The 19,801-nt window shown below is 35.0% G+C and overlaps 3 protein-coding genes across 6 annotated transcripts; 2 read left to right on the top strand and 1 right to left on the bottom strand.

Annotated features, from left to right (window-relative positions):
* Nucleotides 1-1,144: 1,144 nt before the first annotated feature.
* Nucleotides 1,145-6,797, bottom strand: LOC306860342 (mitochondrial fission regulator 2-like). 2 transcript variants are annotated; one of them, XM_079401991.1, is made up of 8 exons: nt 6,743-6,797; nt 6,257-6,446; nt 6,025-6,129; nt 5,164-5,288; nt 4,730-4,932; nt 3,359-3,638; nt 3,104-3,287; nt 1,145-1,761 (listed from the first exon to the last, which is right to left on the bottom strand). In XM_079401991.1, the coding sequence occupies exons 2-8, from the start codon at nt 6,326-6,328 to the stop codon at nt 1,717-1,719; spliced, it is 1,014 nt and encodes a 337-aa protein (XP_079258117.1). In that variant the 5' UTR covers nt 6,329-6,446; nt 6,743-6,797; the 3' UTR covers nt 1,145-1,716. The 2 variants fall into 2 exon arrangements, with proteins under 2 accessions (XP_079258117.1, XP_079258118.1); XM_079401992.1 differs by having other exon boundaries at nt 6,257-6,790.
* Nucleotides 6,434-10,849, top strand: LOC306860343 (armadillo repeat-containing protein 1-like). 3 transcript variants are annotated; one of them, XM_079401994.1, is made up of 7 exons: nt 6,434-6,920; nt 8,097-8,261; nt 8,379-8,470; nt 9,222-9,411; nt 9,534-9,650; nt 9,744-9,818; nt 10,194-10,849. In XM_079401994.1, the coding sequence occupies exons 2-7, from the start codon at nt 8,109-8,111 to the stop codon at nt 10,383-10,385; spliced, it is 819 nt and encodes a 272-aa protein (XP_079258120.1). In that variant the 5' UTR covers nt 6,434-6,920; nt 8,097-8,108; the 3' UTR covers nt 10,386-10,849. The 3 variants fall into 3 exon arrangements, with proteins under 3 accessions (XP_079258120.1, XP_079258119.1, XP_079258121.1); XM_079401993.1 differs by having other exon boundaries at nt 6,903-6,960; XM_079401995.1 differs by having other exon boundaries at nt 6,912-6,967.
* A 4,416-nt stretch (nt 10,850-15,265) lies between these two features.
* On the top strand, nt 15,266-19,677 carry LOC306860706 (uncharacterized protein). The gene is made up of 2 exons (XM_079402539.1): nt 15,266-15,568; nt 18,735-19,677. Exons 1-2 carry the CDS (start codon nt 15,320-15,322, stop codon nt 18,870-18,872), a joined length of 387 nt encoding a protein of 128 aa, XP_079258665.1. The 5' UTR covers nt 15,266-15,319; the 3' UTR covers nt 18,873-19,677.
* The last annotated feature ends 124 nt before the right edge of the window (nt 19,678-19,801 follow it).

Below are 19,801 nucleotides of genomic sequence, written 5' to 3' on the forward strand. Positions count from 1 at the left end.
GAACAAACAAACATGTGTTACGGAAACGTGGGGGTATTAAATTTAGTCCACAAGTTTCTCATTAGAGCAGGTGCATTTCTGAAGATAAACAAAAATAGAAAGCATATGCCAGATATAGCAGTGGGGGAGAGACTTTACACTACAATATTCCACTCTGAACACCCTCCTGTCAGGCCAGCATCACAACACGTCTGACGGAAGCAAAGGATCAATCAGATTTTCAGCGTGTAACCATTTCCTGTCTCGGTAGACCAGCATATCCTCGCCATGATAACCTTTAGTGATTGGAAGGATGTGGTTTACAGACAAAACACGTTGCAATTATTCCATCAAACAAGCATCCACCCACACATAAAAACACTCGGCCTGACAACAACAGTGTAAACGCATGCTGGTGTGTGGAGGTTGTTAGGTCAAGGTCACGCAGTGCACATCCATAGTTTCACACACAAAAAAAAGTTTGCAAATGCATGCAGCCATCAGTAGTTTTACAGCATTTAATGCCCTATTTGTCTGTTACTGCTGCTATATCTTTATATGGTAAGTATGCCTCTTAATAAGAGGCATACTTACCATGAAGTATGTATGAATTAAATACATACTTCATGGTAAGTATGTTTTTTTACTGAATTAAAAAAACTGTATTTAAAATGTATTGTTTACTGCTAAATTTGATGTTAAAAATATTCAAATAAATTATTACTGAACAATTTGTTGAAATAACATAGCCGGAAAAATATTATTGCAAAATATACTCTTTCAGGGTGATACAGGACCCTGTCAGGATTTATCTTGCGATAATTAATAGAGAGTGCTAGTGTTAGAGGGTTCTTTAAAAGTTGTTTTATTTAAATAAATAAAAGTAGAAATAGATCAGATAATGCTAGTATTAGATGGTCAGACATTTATATATATTTTTTTATAATAATAAAAAAAAAGTAGATAGAATAGAAATAGAGTAGAGAGTGCTACTGTTAGAGGGGTCAAGTGTATACATGTATTCATGATATATACAACATTGTCATGGAAGACGGCATTATCGGGACATACTGCTTTATGGTGAGACTAACCAATCAGAATCAAGTATTCCAGAGAGCTGTATAATAAACTAGATTATGTAATAGTACACACTTTAAACACATTTGAAAGGCTTATAACTTGTTTATTGCTTTTGAGTGTGATACTACATTAGCACTTTGTAGAAGAGGGTGATAACAGGAGAAACATGGATGAACACATTATCAACAAACCAAGTACCATTTTTCAAAACTTAAAACTGATAGTATTTTGTTCAGATAATTTTTGTTAGTCCATCTAGGCTTTAAATAAAATAAAAAAAGATCTGTATAAAAAAAAAATCAGCATTGCATAGATCAGAGTAGACATTAATTATTTATATACTACATTTGTGGCTGAAAGAAATTAACCTGTAACATCCTATGAGACAATTGCTGCCATCGTTTATCAATACTCGTAATTAGCAATTTGTAATTTGCTGTACATAATATTTACAAATAAAAATCTGTACATACAAAAAAATGTCAGCACAAAAATCTCAAAAACATGCACAGTGTACTCAGATGGAGGCCCAAGTGATTAATTCAGAGAGAAAGGGGAAAGAGAAAGAGAGACAGTGCAACCAGCATTAAAAAGGAATATGTCCGTCATCTCAGTCCATGACACAACTTTGTTCCTAAAAGACTTTAAGGTTGAGGGTCAAAGGTGAATGCGTCCCTGGCTGCGTCTGGTGTGAGGGAGAATCTGTAAACCAATACAACACTAAAGTCACAATGCATTCAATGCAAAAGCACACAATGCATTCTCATTAAACTGCATTTGCAGCTAAACTTTATAGCAAAACGTCAAAGGTTCTGTTCAAGTATTGTGTAATAGTGCTAGAAACCAAACACTGGTGTAGCAAAGACTTGGAAAGTGGGGAGGAAAATCTGATTAGAAGATGAAGACCACAAGTATTTCAGAAAGGCATATCAAGAGCCGAGCAAAAAAAAAAAAAAAAAAAAGAGCTCCAAAGTTAATCATTAATGCCCATAAATGCTTTTAATAGGAATATACACATACATATATATATTTTTTATTTTATTTTTATTTTTTTTTCATAAACTGTTCAGATAAAAATGTGTTCAGTCAAAGCTGAGATGGCTAGTTTGCACAGCTTTAACGTGGCTGTTGCACTGGACACAGAAATGAAAAGTCACTCTCTGCTGGTCTAAATGGAACACTATTAAGTTTTAATACATATATATTCCCCTAGTGGTTCAAATGAGATGAGACTATTATTGCACTCTGAAGGGTCAAAATTCCAACCTGAATCCTGCTCCCAGCTAGTTTAACATCTATTTCCCAGGTTGGGTACTCAAAAACCCCAATACCACCTCTAAAATCTGCAATAAATTTACTTATCTATAATCTAAGGAAGTTACTACTCGGAAGCAACAGTAACGAGTGTGTGTACATGTTCAACAACACAAAGATAAAGATCAAACATCTGCTTTTTCAACAACAACCAAAAAAAAGACAATATGAGAAAACTGTTTAGATCAGATTTTCTCTAGTTTTTATGGAATATTATTAATAAACAAGAATATTCAACAAAATCAGATACACACTATATTGCCAAAAGTATTGGGTCACCCCCTTCTAATGAACAAGTTTGACTGCTTTAGTAATTTCTAGTACAAATCTTAATGTTTAAGCATATAAAGATATTCTAGGGAATTGTGTGCTTCTAATTTTATTGCAACAGTTTGGACAGGACCCTTTTCTAGTCCAACATGACAGTGCCTCTGTGCATAAGGCAAGGTTCAAAAAGAAATGATTGTTTCAGTCAGTATGGAAGAACTTGACTGGTCTGCATAAAGCAAAGTCCTAATCTCAGCTGAACACCTCTGGTGTGACTTTAAATGCAGACCTTGAGCCGAAAACTCATCACCAAACTATATGGAAGGATTTCATTCCATCCATATAGTTAACTTGAAACACTGTGCGCAACATTGATATAACGGTAATATGACCCTTACACTCCATTGAGTACTTGAACAGTTAAAACCACATTCACCAACAGTCAAACGAAGAGTTCACCTACCCTGGGAGTATCTGGACTGCTGAAAGGTGAGGGTTCAGCCGAGCAGTTCTCTTTACCAAACGAATCGTTCCTCTGTTTGTGTGCAAACTTCCTTTTCAGTGCTTCAGCGATAAGAGCTACCGGATCAGATGAACATGCTACACCTTTACTTCTCCGTTTCCTTACTGGAGTTCCACCTGGAGATCTACAAATCCATACTCAGTACTGAATTTAAAATGCAGCTGTGCTTAAAGTTTGAGCACGTTAAATCCATACCTCTCCACAGAACGCAGTTTGACTTGATTCAGGTCTTTGAGCACCTCTAACATGGAGGGCATGGCAGGCACTGAAGACACAAATGGATCACACTGTGCAAGCTTTTCTCTTTTTGCTGCCTGTCTTTGTCGAATCACAGCTGACATGGACACCTCCACGCAGCTGCCCGTACCCAGAGGAGGAAGTGGTGGTGGAGGTGGAGGTGGCAGCGGAGGACAGACAGGAGTGGAGGTGAGGACAGGAACTGGAAGAGGAGTAGAGCATGGAGTGCCAGGATCAGCTGGAAAGACAAATGAGAAATAAATATAAAAGGATATCAGTGTGATGTATTAACGGGGTCATAACATACTTTTTAATCCTTTTATTTTGCCCATGGGGTCCACTAATGTTAGTCAAGTTATTCTATTTTCCTGAAATGGAAGAATTTTACCCATGTAATGACTTCATAATTAATGCTATTATTCTAAAAAATACTTGCATTTTGTTACAAGATATCAGAGTGATGAATTGAAGGGGTTACATCAAACATTTAAATGTAGTTTTTCCTCTGTGCCTCTCTAATACATTTTTTGAGACAAAAATGTAGTTTAAATTTAATGACCATTTTCTACCCTCTCTCTGACCCTTAAAATAATATTTTTTCCTGTCCCTTTAAGAAACACCCCTGTTCGCATAAGAAATTAGTGCTTTTCTATTGCCATGGGATGCAAGCTTTTTGTGGGTTTTATGTAGTGTTTAAATGTAGCTCCATTCTTCAATAAATGTCTTTTATGTAATGCCTCAATCACACCATCATAAAGACACCAAGTGCTACACCAGACGTAAAGTCTCCAGGTATTTAAAGTAAAAAATTATCTTCATTTAATTCATAAAAATATAATTAATGCACGTGTTAAAAATAATTAAAAAACATATAACAAAATCTGGCTTTAATTCTAAATGAAAAAAGCACATTAAAACCAAGACGTAAACTGAAATCATATTTCTTTTTCCTCCTTAACAACTATTGTTTTTATTAATGAACATACAGTTCTTCCAACTTCTGGAATCACAAAATAAATTGTGGAAATGCCTTAGCCCATATGGGGAGCCTTCAAATATTGTGTTGACAACTAGGGGCCTTTGAGTGAAAATGGTTGAGAACCATAACATCACAAGGTCATCAGACTTTCTAACCTTTTGTCTCCTTTAAGCACTTTCAAAATCAACAAACTATATGTCTTAAAAACTACAACGTGATCTCTGTGAACCTGAGTTTGTGACTAAAAATAATTGGCTGCCCCCACAGACAGCCTTTTCATTTTATGGGATCTTTGCATTGGCAGAATTTCAATCAATCTTTCAGTTAAAGAAATTCATAGCATATGTTACCAGCTGGAGCTGTGACTATCATAGCAATCTGTGCTCGTAGTCTCTGCAGTTCCTCTTCCAGAGCTGAGATCTTCTGAAGGGCCTCTGGCTGGGTGCCCTGTCCCAGCACCCTGCCTCCCCTCTGAGCCGGGACAGACACAGACAATGGACATTCAGACCCCAACGAGGGAGTCTCAAAAGCTTTCCTCAACGGGACGGCATTCCTGTTATAAACATGGTAAGATATGACGACACTGAACTTTCTCCATAAACCAAACATATAAAAATACCATACATACTCATACAGAAATCTCATAACAGGTGTAACTTCTGTTCAGAAGTATATTAAGCACTCTCATACAGATGCTGTCAGTGAGCTATTAATAAACACCTATTAATGTGCTAATAATAAACAACAGACAATTGTGTTTATATGGGTTCTGATGTGTGACTACCTGAATTTAGTGCGGCTGTCCCCTTCATCCTCCAACAGCCAAAGCACATCCGCTAATGTAGGAATGGCCGGCGTGTCCACCATCACATCAATATGGCCGTGTTTACTGAATGTCTGCAGAGGAATCTTGAAATGAAGAGTAAGAACTCATTAGTGATGGTGCTCTCAAGTCCTTCAAAGCCTTTTACATGTGAAGAGACATTAAAGTGCTTCCCAAAACTCTTATTAATAATTAATATCAAGTGAAGACATGCATATCCTATACAAGCATCCATTACGCTTGTGTTACTAATGAACCAACCATAAATCTTATATATTTTCCTCTGATGTGCAAAAATGGTTATTTGATTTTAATAATAGCTAAACAGCAGCTTTGAGATTTAAGAAAAATAGGAAACTACTTGTTAAAGGTTAAGTTAAAAGTGTACTTGCTATATGGACATTTTTATAATTTTTTTTGTCAACATGACCATGCATGTAAAATAAAACTGCTTTATTTTATTAGAGTTTATCTAATTGTTATTGTTTAAATTGAGTGTTGTAACTGTTTTTAGTAATTGAAATTATAAATTAATAAGCTTAATAAACTGTTGATTTTTAATTACACTTTTTTTTCCTTTATTTTACTTCCTTTATTTTACTGAACTAAAATAAAGGAAGAAAAAACCAAGCACAAAACAAAAACCCATACTAAGGTGAAAATGAAAATATTTTATTAAATTAAAATACGAATAAATACTATGAGTACATAAAACTAAAACTGTTGTGTATATCATTTTAGTGATATTTCTCAAAAGTACTCAAAATTAGAACAAAAAAAAAAATGACTTCGTACAAACAACACAACAGAATACATGTTTACCTGAAACCGTAGTCGAGGCTGAGGAGAGAGGGGAAGGTTTGTCCCAATCATACGGACTATGCTTCGGTATTGTCCACAATATGTACTGTCCCATACTGGAACCAACTGCACAAAGATGTACAGTTAAAAAGTTGCACTTACAACCATACTGTAAACCAGCTTGTAAAACTATGTTTTTTGTTTTAATAATATATGCAAATATTTATGTACACTAAATTAATTTTCCGTTTACCATGTCAGGTGGCACTCCAAAGTATTCCAGGACACATCTCAGCAAGTCAACGATGTCCTCCAGCAGAGACATTGACAGTATTGCTGTGTGCTTCCACGCTGGATTTCTGCTGACAGATGAACCAACAACACACTGCACCAAACTTCTCCACGTGACCTGAGGGATCCAATCAGCTGCATTCCATTCAATTCTGTAACAAAGCGCCGTTTAAATGTGCAACGTTAAATTTTAATAACTCGGGGGAAATTATCAGTATCAATTTGAGAGAAGCGTAATTAACTACAGCAGTAATTAACTATCAGCATCAACTAAGACTATCTCCGGCATCAGCCAATACGTTACCGATCCCAGGGTTCGTGAGAACATGCACGTATTTCAAACCCATGCGTTAATCTGCTCTTAATTTAAACACATATGCATTGTATTATTTAAAAAATTAGATTCTACATACAATGTCGATTTATTTCATGCGTATTTGTCACTTACCTCTTCCTCGTATCACGCTTCCCGTGCAGGTAAACTCAAATAAAGCTCGTTGCGTGAGAGCGTTTGTGATTGGTCCGGAGAGAAGGGCTGGCGCCTGTAGCCAATTGGCTTGAAGGATTTAGAAATATCGTCAGAGGCCTTCGACCAATCAGTTTGTTTAAAAAGAAGCAGTGGGAAGGTTTGTATTTTGAGTGCGCTGATATTAAGTAACTGTGGTGGTGAGTAGTACGTTGTAATTTTATTATTTAATTAATATGTTACACGAAGTAGTTTTTTTAAGAATGATGTATAAGAAGATAAAAATGGATTCGCTCAATTACAGGAATGCACATTTACATTAAACTCAAATCTGAATTGCAGCGATGTAGCTTTCATGCTAATAGACTAAGTTAGCTTACTACTGTATAAGGAAATGATTGTATCCAGGTTGTTAATGTCTTCGGCGTTTGTGCTGTAATTAATTCTTTTTCTGTTAACTCATTTAGTTTCGCCGGTAATATTAGTGACAAAAATTTACTTTTGAGAAGTATATGTATTTTTAATATAATTGAAAATGTACGTGTTTTGATTTTCTGTGGACACTTACGTGGCTGATGTAAGTTAAGTTAAATGGTCACATAACCGGATATGTTGCTTTCTTTGAAAGATATAATGTGTGTGTGTGTGTGTGTGTGTGTGTGTGTCAAAGTTCCATAAAATGAAGCATGTGAAACATGCCACAATCCTCCTACAGATACTATATTATTTAGGAAATATACTATTTAAAGGGCCTATTATTAATGTACTATTAAAAATTGCTCTGTCTCATATACATAATGATCATAGTAGTGTCCAGTGGGAAAACCAAGAGATATGTGACCCTGACAAATGATATATGACAAAACGAGTCATAAGGGTCCATTTTTCCATTGGTGTATGGTTTGTTAGGATTGGACAATATTTGACCGAGATCCAACTATTTGAAAATCTGGAATCTGAGGGTGCAAAAAAAATGTAAATATTGAGAAAATCACTTTTAAAGTTGTCCAAATGAAGTTCTTAGCAATACATATTACTAATCAAAAATTAAGTTTTGATATATTTACGGTAGGAAATTTACAAAATATCTTCATGGAACATGATCTTTACTTGATATCCAAATGATTTTTGGCATAAAAGAAAAATCGATAATTTTGACTCTTACAATGTATTTTTGGCTATTGCTACAAATATACCCCAGCGACTTCAGACTGGTTTTGTGGTCCAGGGTCACATATAGTTTTGAATAAATTCAAGTATTGGATCATGTTTTAGTTTTAAAAGTGAATCTGTGTAATCAGATTCAACAAATTAGTTTTCGCATCCTTTTTTTCAGATATCCACAAAAATGATGGACGCATTATCAGTAGTCACACAGTTGCGGGACCTGGCATCTGAACCACAGAATCGGGAGGCGATTGTTCAGGACCAAGGTTGCCTTCCAGGACTAGTGCTGTTTCTTGACCACAAAGACCCTAAAGTGCTCTTTGCCACCCTCCAGGTACACCCAGACCTGATTTGCCAGTGCAAAAATTCTTGTCAAGCCAGTTGTGATAATAAATTTATTAATGTCTTGTATGTTTCTTGTACTGACCTCTTAAGGCTTGTGTCTCCTCAGACTTTGCGGTACCTGGCTGAATCACCGCGCAACATCAACGCCATGAAAAATGAGCTTGGCATGATGGTGAGCCTGGAGACACTGATGGAGAGGTGATTTTATTTATTGGAAGATAAATTGATTTATTTTACTTTTAAAGTCAACTAAGGATATTAATATTTAGATTTTTTAATATATATATATATATATATATATATATATATATATATATATATATATATATATATATATATATATATATATATATATATATATATATATATATATATATATATATATATATATATATTCGGTTTTCATTTTAATTATTTGGTTTTAGTTGTCTATATCTATGTTCTTTATACCAGTTAGTGTCATTGAGATAATATCATAGCTTTTATTAATATTTTGATCTTTTTCTTTTTTTAGTTTTTTTCATTTGTTTTAGTAATTTTGTTGTGTTTTTTTTTACTTTAGTTTCGTTTAATATGTCTGTATAGGTTTTTAATTCATTTTTATATCAGATTTAGTTATTTTAGAACAAGTTAAAACTAAATGAAAATGAGAAATGCTGCTACAAACACATTTAAGGTTTTTATTTATATTATATTATAAACATTAAACTGAAATATTTTATTTCAGTTTAATGTTTATTTCAAGTAGCAGCTATTTTATTTATTTATATTTTTTATGTTTTAAAGCAGTGTTATTATATGTTTTAAATCAGGGTTATTATAGTTAATTAAAACATGTTCAGAGTCTTACTTTGTCCAATCCATCAATCCACATTATTCCAAAGTGGGAAAAAAAATCTTGTTTTCATGATTTCTTTGCTCTTTTTTCCCCCTTTTCTACCATTTGAAGGACTGGTATGACGACTGATATTACAGACCTTGCAAAAGAGGTGTATGGTGTGTTGAGTTCTCAAACACAGAGACCGGCTTGTCGGACTCCAGAGCAACAGAAGAAGAGGAACAAACCCCAGTTCTTCATCAACAGCTCCAACAAGAAAGCAAAATCAGTTACCCTCCATATACAAGGCTTGGATGGGGCAGTATGTACCATAACAAATCTTTCACACATGCACTTTGTTGATCTTACCTGAGTTGTAAACAATCTCTCTCATATTTATGCAGATTACAGAGTAAAATCAGATGTGTGGCATTGTGTTGACAGGATCAGAGAGGTGTGTGTGAGGAGGCCCTTTTGAGAGTCAAAGGAGTAATCAGCTTCACCTTCCAGATGGCTCTAAAGAGATGTACTGTACGCATCCGTGCCGACCTGCCCACTGAGGTACACAATATTCCTCTTTCTGTAAGGGGAGAGGCAACTAATAAAAGCAGATTTGTTTTCATGAAATACTAAAAGCAAATATCTTTTGTTTAGAGTCTGGTCACTGCCATTGGTGCTACAAAAGTGCTTTCAGCTAAGCAGGTAGTGAAAAATGAAAATGGAGAAGAGGTGGGTGTTTCTGTTGCTTTTAAGTATGTATTTAAGGCCCAGTTTCATAGACCGGGCTTATCCTAAACCAGGATTAGGCCATTGTTTAATTAGGACATTTAAGTAATTTTTATAAACATGCCTTAGAACAAAACATTACTGGTGTGCATCTTAAGACAAAACAAAGGCACTGACATGTTTTAAGATCAGTCAGTGCAAGTTTCTTTCAGTTGAAACAGCTCAGATTTACAGTTTAGTATAGGACTAGACTTGAGCCTTGTTTATGAAACCGGAGGTTTATATGTTTTACAATGAGAGTGATTATATGCTGTTTCAATAGTTTTATGACCCATAGACTTGCTGTTATTTATTTACATGTCTGTGCTATGGTTACAGGTTCTCATTCCACTCAGCACCTCTGGCTCAAAGGCAGAAGATAATTCCCACCTGCCTGATTACCTGCCAGAGGATGAGAGTCCGGAGAAAGAGCTAGACCGCGCAGTGTCCCGTACTGGTGCTAAACAAGACACTGGTGGCAGCTGGCTGAACACAGCAGCCAGTTTCCTCACTAAAACCTTCTACTGGTAAAGCTTGAGTTTCACAGACATTTCCTGGCTGAGTTTGGACCTCAACATTTTTAAGATCAGCCAAGAAGAGCAAGTTGCACCACTATTGGAGCTTAAAGGACTAAATGACAAATGTGCTTTAGCAAGCTACTAAAGGTGTTGTTCCAATTTATGAGCAAATGTGTGAGATCTCCGCTACGTCACAACTCTATATTGATGTATAGATGCGGAGTTCATATTGTACATTTATATATGTTTATGAAAACCTGTCTTTCCTCCCTCTCAGGATCCAAAATTTCCTGTTTCTGCTGTCAAGTTTGTCTGTTGTATCATCATTCTTCCTGATTTCTTGTAAATATTTCCATTTTGGTGTGTTATAAGGGGAAAGTATCTTGAGTCTCATCTACCAATGGAAACAACTGAAAGACAGATTAAATGTTTAATGCTGTTTCATGTAAAATAAAGGTTTGGAAGGAAGAAGTCAGTACTGATTTTTGTGATGACATTATATAAATTTAAGTGTTCAAAATATGCTTTCATGATGAAAACGGTGAGTGAATACAGATGCCCAAACCAAATAACTATTTTAATTAAGTTGGTTTATTGATACAAAAAAAAACAAATTCTCTAAATAAATGACAAATACACATATATAAAATTTGTGTGTAACTTAAGGTTTTACATTATAACTGTCTTACCATACATTAAAAAATAAATGGCATTAATTTAAACATACATACATAAACAAAAAACATTATAACCAATTAAATGTATGCAAACAACCTTCCTGATGGCTTTAGAGCTACATCTTGTAATGACACGTTTTGTATAGTGAAGTGGAAATAGTGTGTTAATGACCTTTACAGTTAAGAGACTCTGAGCCTTTTCTTAGGAGTTAAAAAACAAACATGCACACTTTGGCTCATCTTTTGAAAAACAGCTGTACATAGTACATATTGGTATCAAAAGGAAAGCATGGCTTTGTATAACCAAAACTAATGCAGTGCAATTGAATTATCTGTGCTCAGTAATTCATAATAGAAAAACAATAAGAAAAATATCAATAAAGGATTTAAAAATAAAACATCTGGGGTGTATTCCAGAAAGCACAGTTAACTTGCTGTCAGCTGAACTTAAAACCCTGAACTTTCAGTTGCTTACTCGAGGTATGTGGCTCCAAAAACACGTCTGGGAGTAAGTTCGTTCAATTCAGAGTTTGTTTCTGGTTAAGACAACACATTCTCAATAGAGCGACGAATCGACGAGTCACTATGGAAACGGACGCTAAATTTCTAAGTTTCGTTCTTCTTCTTTTGTTCAATGGTCGTTTACATGCTTGGTGCATATCGCCAACTAATTGATGGTTGTGGTGATGTAGGTGCTGGCAGTTTCATAACATTTTACGTTGATTGGAAATTCTTAATTATTGCGCTGATGGTGGAAATGGACATTTTCACTGCTCTAGCTCTTTTCTTAAAGCCACTTCACTAATTTGTGAAGCTCAATTATCTTTTGCTGCACATCAGAAATATATTATTTGGTTTTTCTCATTGTGATGGATAATTAAGGGAATTTTGGGCTTTCCTATTTATATTTCTGTAAAACAGGAAGCCATGGCTGGATAATTTTATGTTCATAATCACCACTGAAGGCTGGTCAGTATGCATGCGCTGATGCATGCGCTGGTGGCTCTGAAGTGAACTAACCCTGGAACATAACCTGCTCCAGAACAGGTTATCTTCAGAGAGTGTATACACGTTGGACACAATTATTGGCACCCCTAGAAATTCTAATGAGTAAAATATCTCTGAAGTATATTCCCATTCATATTCACAATTTTGAGCACTCCGGGGTGATTATGAACATGAAATTATCCAGCCATGGCTTTCTGTTTCACAGAAATATAAATAGGAGGGATCATCCATCACAATGAGAAAAACCAAAGAATATATTTCTGATGTGCAGCAAAAGATAATTGAGCTTCACAAATTAGTGAAGTGGCTTTAAGAAAGGAGCTAGAGCAGTGAAAATTCCCATCAGGACAATAATTAAGAATTTCCGATCTACAGAAATGTTATGAAACTGCCTGGAAGAGGACATGTGTCTATATCGTCCTAATGCACGGTGAGAAAGAGAGTTTGAGTGGCTACAGACTCTCCACGGACCACAGCTGGAGAATTGCAGAAAATAGTTGAGTCTCGGGGTCAGAAAACCTTGTCAAACATTTGAAAAATTGTCAAACAGCACCTACATCACCACATGTTGTTTGGGAGGGCTTCAAGAAACATTCTCCTAGCTCATCCAAAAACAAACTCCATCATATTCAGTTATCAGACAGGACTGGAACTTCAAATGGGACTGGCTTCTATGGTCAGATGAAACTAAAAAATGTGCTTTTTAGCAGCAAACACTCAAGATGGGTTTGGTGAACACATGGATAAAAAGTACCCCATGTATACAATGAAATATACTGCTCTGTTTTTAATGTTGTGGGCCTATATTTCTGCTGGAGATCCTGGACATCTTGTTTAGACACATGGCATCATGGATTCTATCAAATACCAACAGATAATAAATCAACAAGTGACTGACTCTATTAGAAGTCTTATAATGGACCATGTTTGGATCTTCCAACCGGACAATAATCCAAACACAAACCTCAAAAACAACACAAAAATGGGTCGCTGGGCACAAAACCAAGCTTCTGCTATGGCCATTCCAGTCCTCTGACCTGAACCCTGTAGAAAATGAGTGAGGTGAACTGAAGAGAAGAAGCACCGTCATGGAGCTGTGAATCCAAAGGATCTGGAGTGATTCTGGATGAAGGAATGGTCTCTGATCTCTTGTCAGGTGTTCTCTAAACTCATCAGGCATTATAGGATAAAATGTAGAGCTGTTAAACTGACAAATGGAGGTTTCTAAAACTATTGAATAAAAGGGTGCCATTAATTGTGGCCAATGTGTATTAGAGAAAAACATTTATTTCATAATGATACCCCCCCCCCCCCCCCCCCCATTTTAAATTATTATTATCCAATGAAAGGTTAGATTTGTGTGAATTTTTTAAATAAAAGATCAAAAGGATTAACAATGAAGATTCATTCTCACAGCCGCATTTGATCATATTTACCAAGGGTGCCGATATTTTTGGCCATGACATACATATATATATATATATATATATATATATAAGCAGATAAACATGACTGTATATCCATGTACACTTAATGTCATGTGATTTTGAGAACATCACATGCCAAAAAAAATCACCACTGGTACTTGCATCACACATATATCTTGAACTACTCATAAAATAACAGTAACAAAACAGGTTGCCAAATCATGAACTAAACTTTGGATTGATGTGTTATGTATGCAATTTTTGCTTTGAAATATACCATTGTGTAATTTAAGCTAAAAATGACGACAACAGTAAACACATAGTTTGTAACTAACACACCCAGTTAAAGAATTTGCCATTTTTATTGCCACCCTTGTTGTCATTGTCAGTCTAAAGTAGGTGTAATCCAATTAAAGAACGTTTGCCTTCTAATATCAAGCGTAATAAATTTAATCTATTATTTCATTCACTTTTGTACCACAGTGATGCTGATGATATGGTATCTGGACTGAGTAAAATACAGATAGCCTAATTGTGCTACCAGAGACTAATGAGAGCGTTTAAAACGGAACATAAAGTAGATTAGAAACACTACTAAAAATCCAAAAAAGGAAAAAAATAAAAGTATTATTAATTAATTAGCATTCAGTTAACAGTCAATGTAATGACCATCATCCACTGTAAATTTGAAATATAAATTTTAACCCTTAAAGTTCAATTCACCTAATGAGTTTAAGACAAGCACAAAACCTTTTATCCTAGTTATTTAAGAAACTATGTGTACTTACGAACAAGCCGAGTATGATGTCCAAATGTGTCGCTCATACTACTTTCGCTTCAGTGATGTCACTCCTGTCAGTCAATGATCACGTGGTCACAAAGGGGCGGGTCTGCGCTGGGTCAGGCTTTTGCACCACATGCTGGTCTGTCTTTACAAAAACAGATGCAAGCGGCATTTCAGTCAATTTCATTTGTTTATAACTTTGCTGTAACGTTTTATGTTATTTGTAGGAAAATTACATTTTGCTTGTGTTAATGATTTAAAAAAATAGATTAAATTATTTTAAAAAGTAGGCTACACATTCAACAAATATGGTACTTTTAGTGTCCCCTGACCCTTAAGAAAATACTGTTTCTAGAAATAACTCATTTAATTTAATAAAATTAATAGCATGTTAAGTTATTTTAAGAAAGGGAAATGGGCTATATGGGCTCACCAAACTGAGAGGCTAATTTTGCAATCCATATCCTAAATTTACAATAATCTATTTAGCCTATTTATTGGTTGTTTGTTTTTAATCTTTTTTTAATAGCTTCATATTGACATGAATTGCAAAGTCAAACAAATCAGAGTTTTAAACCGTTTTTAGACCAAAATAATAAAATAGCTCATTTAAAATTTAGTATGACCTTCTGAAGTTGATCTACATCTACAATTTCTGAATCATTTCCTTCACTGACTACTTTTTTTTTTTTTTTTTTAGAAAGTGCCAGCATGCTCTAATCTAAATCAATCGATTGAATTAATCAATGATTTCCACCCCACACACACAATAGGCTATGTTTGGTTGGCTTTGGTGCTCTATATGTAGCATTAGTTCAATAGAATGAAAATTAAATTAGATTTAAATATACTTCACTGACCCCGGACTGTCAACGAGAGTTTGCGCTCCAGTCTCTCAGACGCCCACCTGCTGTGAACCTGGTGATGTGAGTCCAATCAGAGCTGGAGTCCAGCCAAACCCGAACACTGTGGAGCCGCTCCAAGAGGATGTGCTTATGCAGTCCTGAGAGCTTGATCAGAGTGCACGAGGAACACGTTCCTGGTGAAGACAATGAAGCCCAAGTCTCTCTGTGTCCCGCGGCTTGGCCTCTTTGAGGCCGGCAGATACAGGCGGCAGGTCGATCCCGGCGCACCGGAGCAGATCCTCGATCCGCCGGCGGAGAAGAGGCCCAGAGATCTGCGCTTCACTTTACTGCCAGAGAGATCTCCATACGAGTCTTTAGTGGAAGACGACAGCCAACACAAACTAAAGGAGGAAAAGAATGCTAAAAATAAAGAAAAGTATAAAAAATACAGAAAGGTAAGATGAATATTAGCCTTATACCTTGTGGACTAAATATTTCACAAATTTTTTTTCTTTATGTAGCTGATGTTTATAGCCTAACCTTTCTTAGCCTAAGGCTCCATAAGACTTTTAAAATGTTTTTAAAACAAGTGTATTATGCTCACCAAAGCTGCATTTATTTGATAAAAACACAGTAAAACCAATAATATTTTGAAGTATTATTATCATTTAAAATGTATGTTTTTCTATTTGAATATAATTCATGTAATTTATTCCTGTGATGGCAAAGCTGAATTTTCAGAAAACATTCCAATATGCTGATTTGGTGCTCAACATTTCTTATCAATGTTAAAAAATAGTTGTCTTTCTAAATATTTTTGTAGAAACTGATCTGGTTTCTAACAACTACATTTATTTTCTAATTAATTTATTTCAAATAAATATCTTACTGACCCTGAACTTCTAATGTACTGTTGATTTTATTTTTATTTTTTTCTGCTCCAAAAATAATATAACAGTCTACAGACCTTTGTTAAACTAACTTTTATTCATGTAGACTAACTAGTATTTTTATGTTATTATTGCTACTATAAATAAAATACTATTTTAAGTAAAATATATATATTTTTAATTTTCACTAGTAACTTTCCATTAGTATTCATGTTGTACTATTGGGATACAGAAAATCCCAAGCAGGCCTACCTGTTCATTACTAGGCCTACTTATTATTGGCTAGTATAGTTTACACTCCAACAGTAAAACAGTAGTAAACAGTAAAACCGTTGCCATTGGTAAATTTGTTATTTTTGTGGTTTGTAATTCTTGCGGCTCAGATATCAACTATTCAGTTCGGATTAATTTTATTTGCAGGTGTTGTTGATTTTTCTGTTGCACAAATTTGAGGATATAGCATAATTCTTAGCATAATTCTTCAGATTTGTCAAAATGGTGTTTTTCTGATTTAAAATCGTACAAACATTGAGTTTCAGAATAGTAGTGTCCTGTTTATGAGTAAAAGGGTGACATTAAACAACAGAAATCTGTCATGTGTGTTTAATTAATTACGTCTAATGAAAAGATGCTTTCAAAAACAATGTTTTTGCAATAACCAGGAAATTTTGAATATGAAATCATATACAGTTCCCACTTCAGTTGATTCTTTGTATATAAAAACCATATAAATTATTTTCTGAACAAGTACATGACTTTTTCAGTGAATTTGCTGACCCAGTGTTAGACTGGGTCAAAGATCAACGGGTAACCTGTCTGGCGTCTTAGACTGTTTCCTTATCAGACTTAGCCAATTAAAACTGATGAGACCGTGAGTAAATGGAGTATCTTTAGTAAACATCTCACTGTAATCCACAAAGCATCACTGTTTTTTCCAAAGCATTCACAAGTAACTCGATCAGGTTTGGTGCTTATGGTCAGATTTTCAATAATGCAAAGTATAACAATAAGGATTTTATGTTGCTGGCCCACTTTGTTCCTCCATGGCCACAACCATAAATGGTACAGATTTTCCTTTTTTTTTTTTTATTTTTTTTTTTTTTTATGCAAATTTATGTTTGAGACTCAAAACATTTTAAATCATGTCAGACAACCAGCTTTTTATGTTTGCAAAGCATAAATACACATGTATTGATTTTGTTCATGCGTTTTTGGCCATATGGAGACCTTTTCTAGTTGACCTGAAATACAGCTAGGCCTACGTAGTCAGAGATTTATTTATTTATTTGGGAGGGAGAGGGTCATTCAGCTCACATGCAGTGGTCCATTGTCAAGCAGCAGAAACTTCCTCTCGCAAGATAAAGCATTGCATCCTGTTTCTGACCTGTTGTCACACAGAGAAACAGTCACTAACGTAAAGCCACAAAACTGCATGCTGTTTACAGTCTAAAATGATAAAGCCTAGTGTTTAATCCAGCTAAATTGTCTACTTGGAAATCCTTTAGGTATTTAAACCACTCAAAGTCTTAATTCTGTAACATTGCTGCTGGCACAGGCTAAACCTCCTGGATATGTGAATGAAGCTGTGTTGCCTTGGTCCTAAAATAGTTTTTTTTTTTCAAAGGGACTGTATACTGCATTTCAATCCAATTGTTTAAATGATTTTGATTTGCTGCTCAGATATACCAAATGCCTAAACACTTTAAGTCATTTATCTAAAAACAAAACATCATTTTAAATAAAGAATTAATGAAATAAAGTATTAACCAACCTGAATTAAAATTGGAAATTAAAAACTAGCAGCAAACAAACAGGGGAAATACAAACCATCAAGATATTTTTCCTACCTAAACCCCCCAGAACACAACCCAACAGTGCTATCCAATAGTAAGATTGGAGAGTATAGTAATAAAAAGGGGACCAGATAGAACAAGCATTTTGTCATGCAATACTTTCTCTATTAATTCCATTTAATTTGATTTATTTTTAATATAAAATTTTAGATGTCATGTAAAATGGATTTCTGTAATAAAAGAAAAGCAAAGCTACTAATAGTTCACCCAAAAATTTCAATTTGCTCAAATTTACTCCGCTTAACACCATCTAAGATGTAGAAGAGTTTTTCTTCTTTGGAACAGATTTGGATAAATGTAGCATTACGTAACTTGCTCATCAATGGATCCTTTGCAGTGAATGGGTGCCGTCAGAATGAGAGTCCAAACAGCTGTTGAAAACATTATGATAATCCACAAGTAATCCACATTACTCCAGGCCGCTATCCAAAATATTGCTTTCTCCAGTGAAAAAAAAAAATCGTCTCATCCGAATCAGGAGAGAATTATGCACAAATCAAGGACCATCTACAAGCAAAAACGGTCCAAAACTGCTCTAAACAAATATGTGGATGTGAGAGGACAACAGGGGATGGACTTTTTTACTGAATGAAGTGACTGTTTAGGAACGTTTTGGCCAGAAGTGACCGTTAAAATGCCTTGCTTGATTAGTTTCTTACAAATGCTCATTCTGACGGCACCCATTCACTGCAGAGGATCCATTGGTGAGCAAGTGATGTAGTGCTAAATTTCTCCTAATCTGTTCCAATGAAGAAACAATCATCAACTACATTTTGGATGGCCTGAGGGTTTTTGGCAAATTTCAACAAATCCTTTTGGGCAATACATTTGTTATATATTCAGTATGTTTAATTTTTAACATTCTGTTTGTTTTACAGAACGTAGGAAAGGCTCTTCGCTACAGTTGGAAATGTCTGATGTTGGGTCTGCAGAACTTCACTGTGGGATACTCCACCCCTTTCTCCGCTGCTGCTTCAGTTGTCCCAGATTTCCATCCAGGAGGAGCCTGGGGTTGACGCAGTCTCTGACCCAGAATTTGTACTTTATTTGTATCTTTATGGACCATTTAATGCTGCATATCCAGATGCTAATTAAAAAATGGACAATACATCTGCCCTGGACAGCTTTACCTGTCATGCTGTAAATTGTTCAATTGTTGTAAACATCTTCTCTTTGAGTTTGTGTTCAAGTGGAGTTTTCATCTTGCATTAGTGATTTACAGCTATAAGAAAGACATGCATCTCTTTTTACTTTCATATATATCTGTATATACAGTATTTTGCTTTGATTGAAAAAATTCATATGAATTCAAAATGAATCATTCACTCTTCAGCAAGTTGCAAGTGATATGGTCACATGAATTCATGCTGCTTGGATGTAATGATGACAAAGGTGAAAGCGATGTAGACCCTTAAGTGGAAGAGATCGGTATGTTTATGCTCTGTAAAGTGAATTGAATGTCTTCTGAAATGTTTTATTTGATTTAGTCCATTTCATGGACAAAACAGGATTTGCTTGACGTAAGGAAGCTGAATGCTCTTAGAGAGGGAAGTAAGTGCTTTCAAGTGGTAATTAGGGCAAGAGCCTTAAAGACAAAGGATGGGATTATGAGAAACCACAACAGGAAAAGACAGTCTGGCGCAGGGCAGAAAAACGGCTGTGCCATGACTTGTTTAATAGGGTTAGTGAAGCTGAGTGTCTGTCATGCTTGTAACGACGGTTTAAAATGAATCACAAGAAATGTGATGGAAAAACTTTAATAAATTTATAAAATTTGTTTTTTTTGGTTTTCTTTATTATTAAAGCAAGACATTTTATTTGCAAAGTGCTGTTTTTTAATGCATTTTTATAGAATATAAATTAAGAACTATATATTAGCCTATATCTGTTTTATAGATTGCCTTATAGATTATAAGTGTAAAATATCACATCAAAAATATTTTAA

The sequence above is a fragment of the Barbus barbus genome (genome assembly GCF_936440315.1).
Source record: "Barbus barbus genome assembly, chromosome: 41".
NCBI lineage: Eukaryota > Metazoa > Chordata > Actinopteri > Cypriniformes > Cyprinidae > Barbus > Barbus barbus.

Excerpts from the sequence above, each read along its gene's own strand:
- LOC306860706 (XM_079402539.1), top strand. The coding sequence starts at position 15,320 with ATGAAGCCCAAGTCTCTCTGTGTCCCGCGGCTTGGCCTCTTTGAGGCC. Across the intron at positions 15,569-18,734 it reads AGTATAAAAAATACAGAAAG|AACGTAGGAAAGGCTCTTCG; the intron begins GTAAGATGAATA and ends TTTGTTTTACAG.
- LOC306860342 (XM_079401991.1), bottom strand. The coding sequence starts at position 6,328 with ATGTCTCTGCTGGAGGACATCGTTGACTTGCTGAGATGTGTCCTGGAA. Across the intron at positions 5,289-6,024 it reads AGCCTCGACTACGGTTTCAG|ATTCCTCTGCAGACATTCAG; the intron begins GTAAACATGTAT and ends CTTCATTTCAAG. Across the intron at positions 3,288-3,358 it reads AAACTGCGTTCTGTGGAGAG|ATCTCCAGGTGGAACTCCAG; the intron begins GTATGGATTTAA and ends ATGGATTTGTAG.
- LOC306860343 (XM_079401994.1), top strand. The coding sequence starts at position 8,109 with ATGATGGACGCATTATCAGTAGTCACACAGTTGCGGGACCTGGCATCT. Across the intron at positions 8,262-8,378 it reads TGCTCTTTGCCACCCTCCAG|ACTTTGCGGTACCTGGCTGA; the intron begins GTACACCCAGAC and ends GTGTCTCCTCAG. Across the intron at positions 8,471-9,221 it reads CTGGAGACACTGATGGAGAG|GACTGGTATGACGACTGATA; the intron begins GTGATTTTATTT and ends TACCATTTGAAG.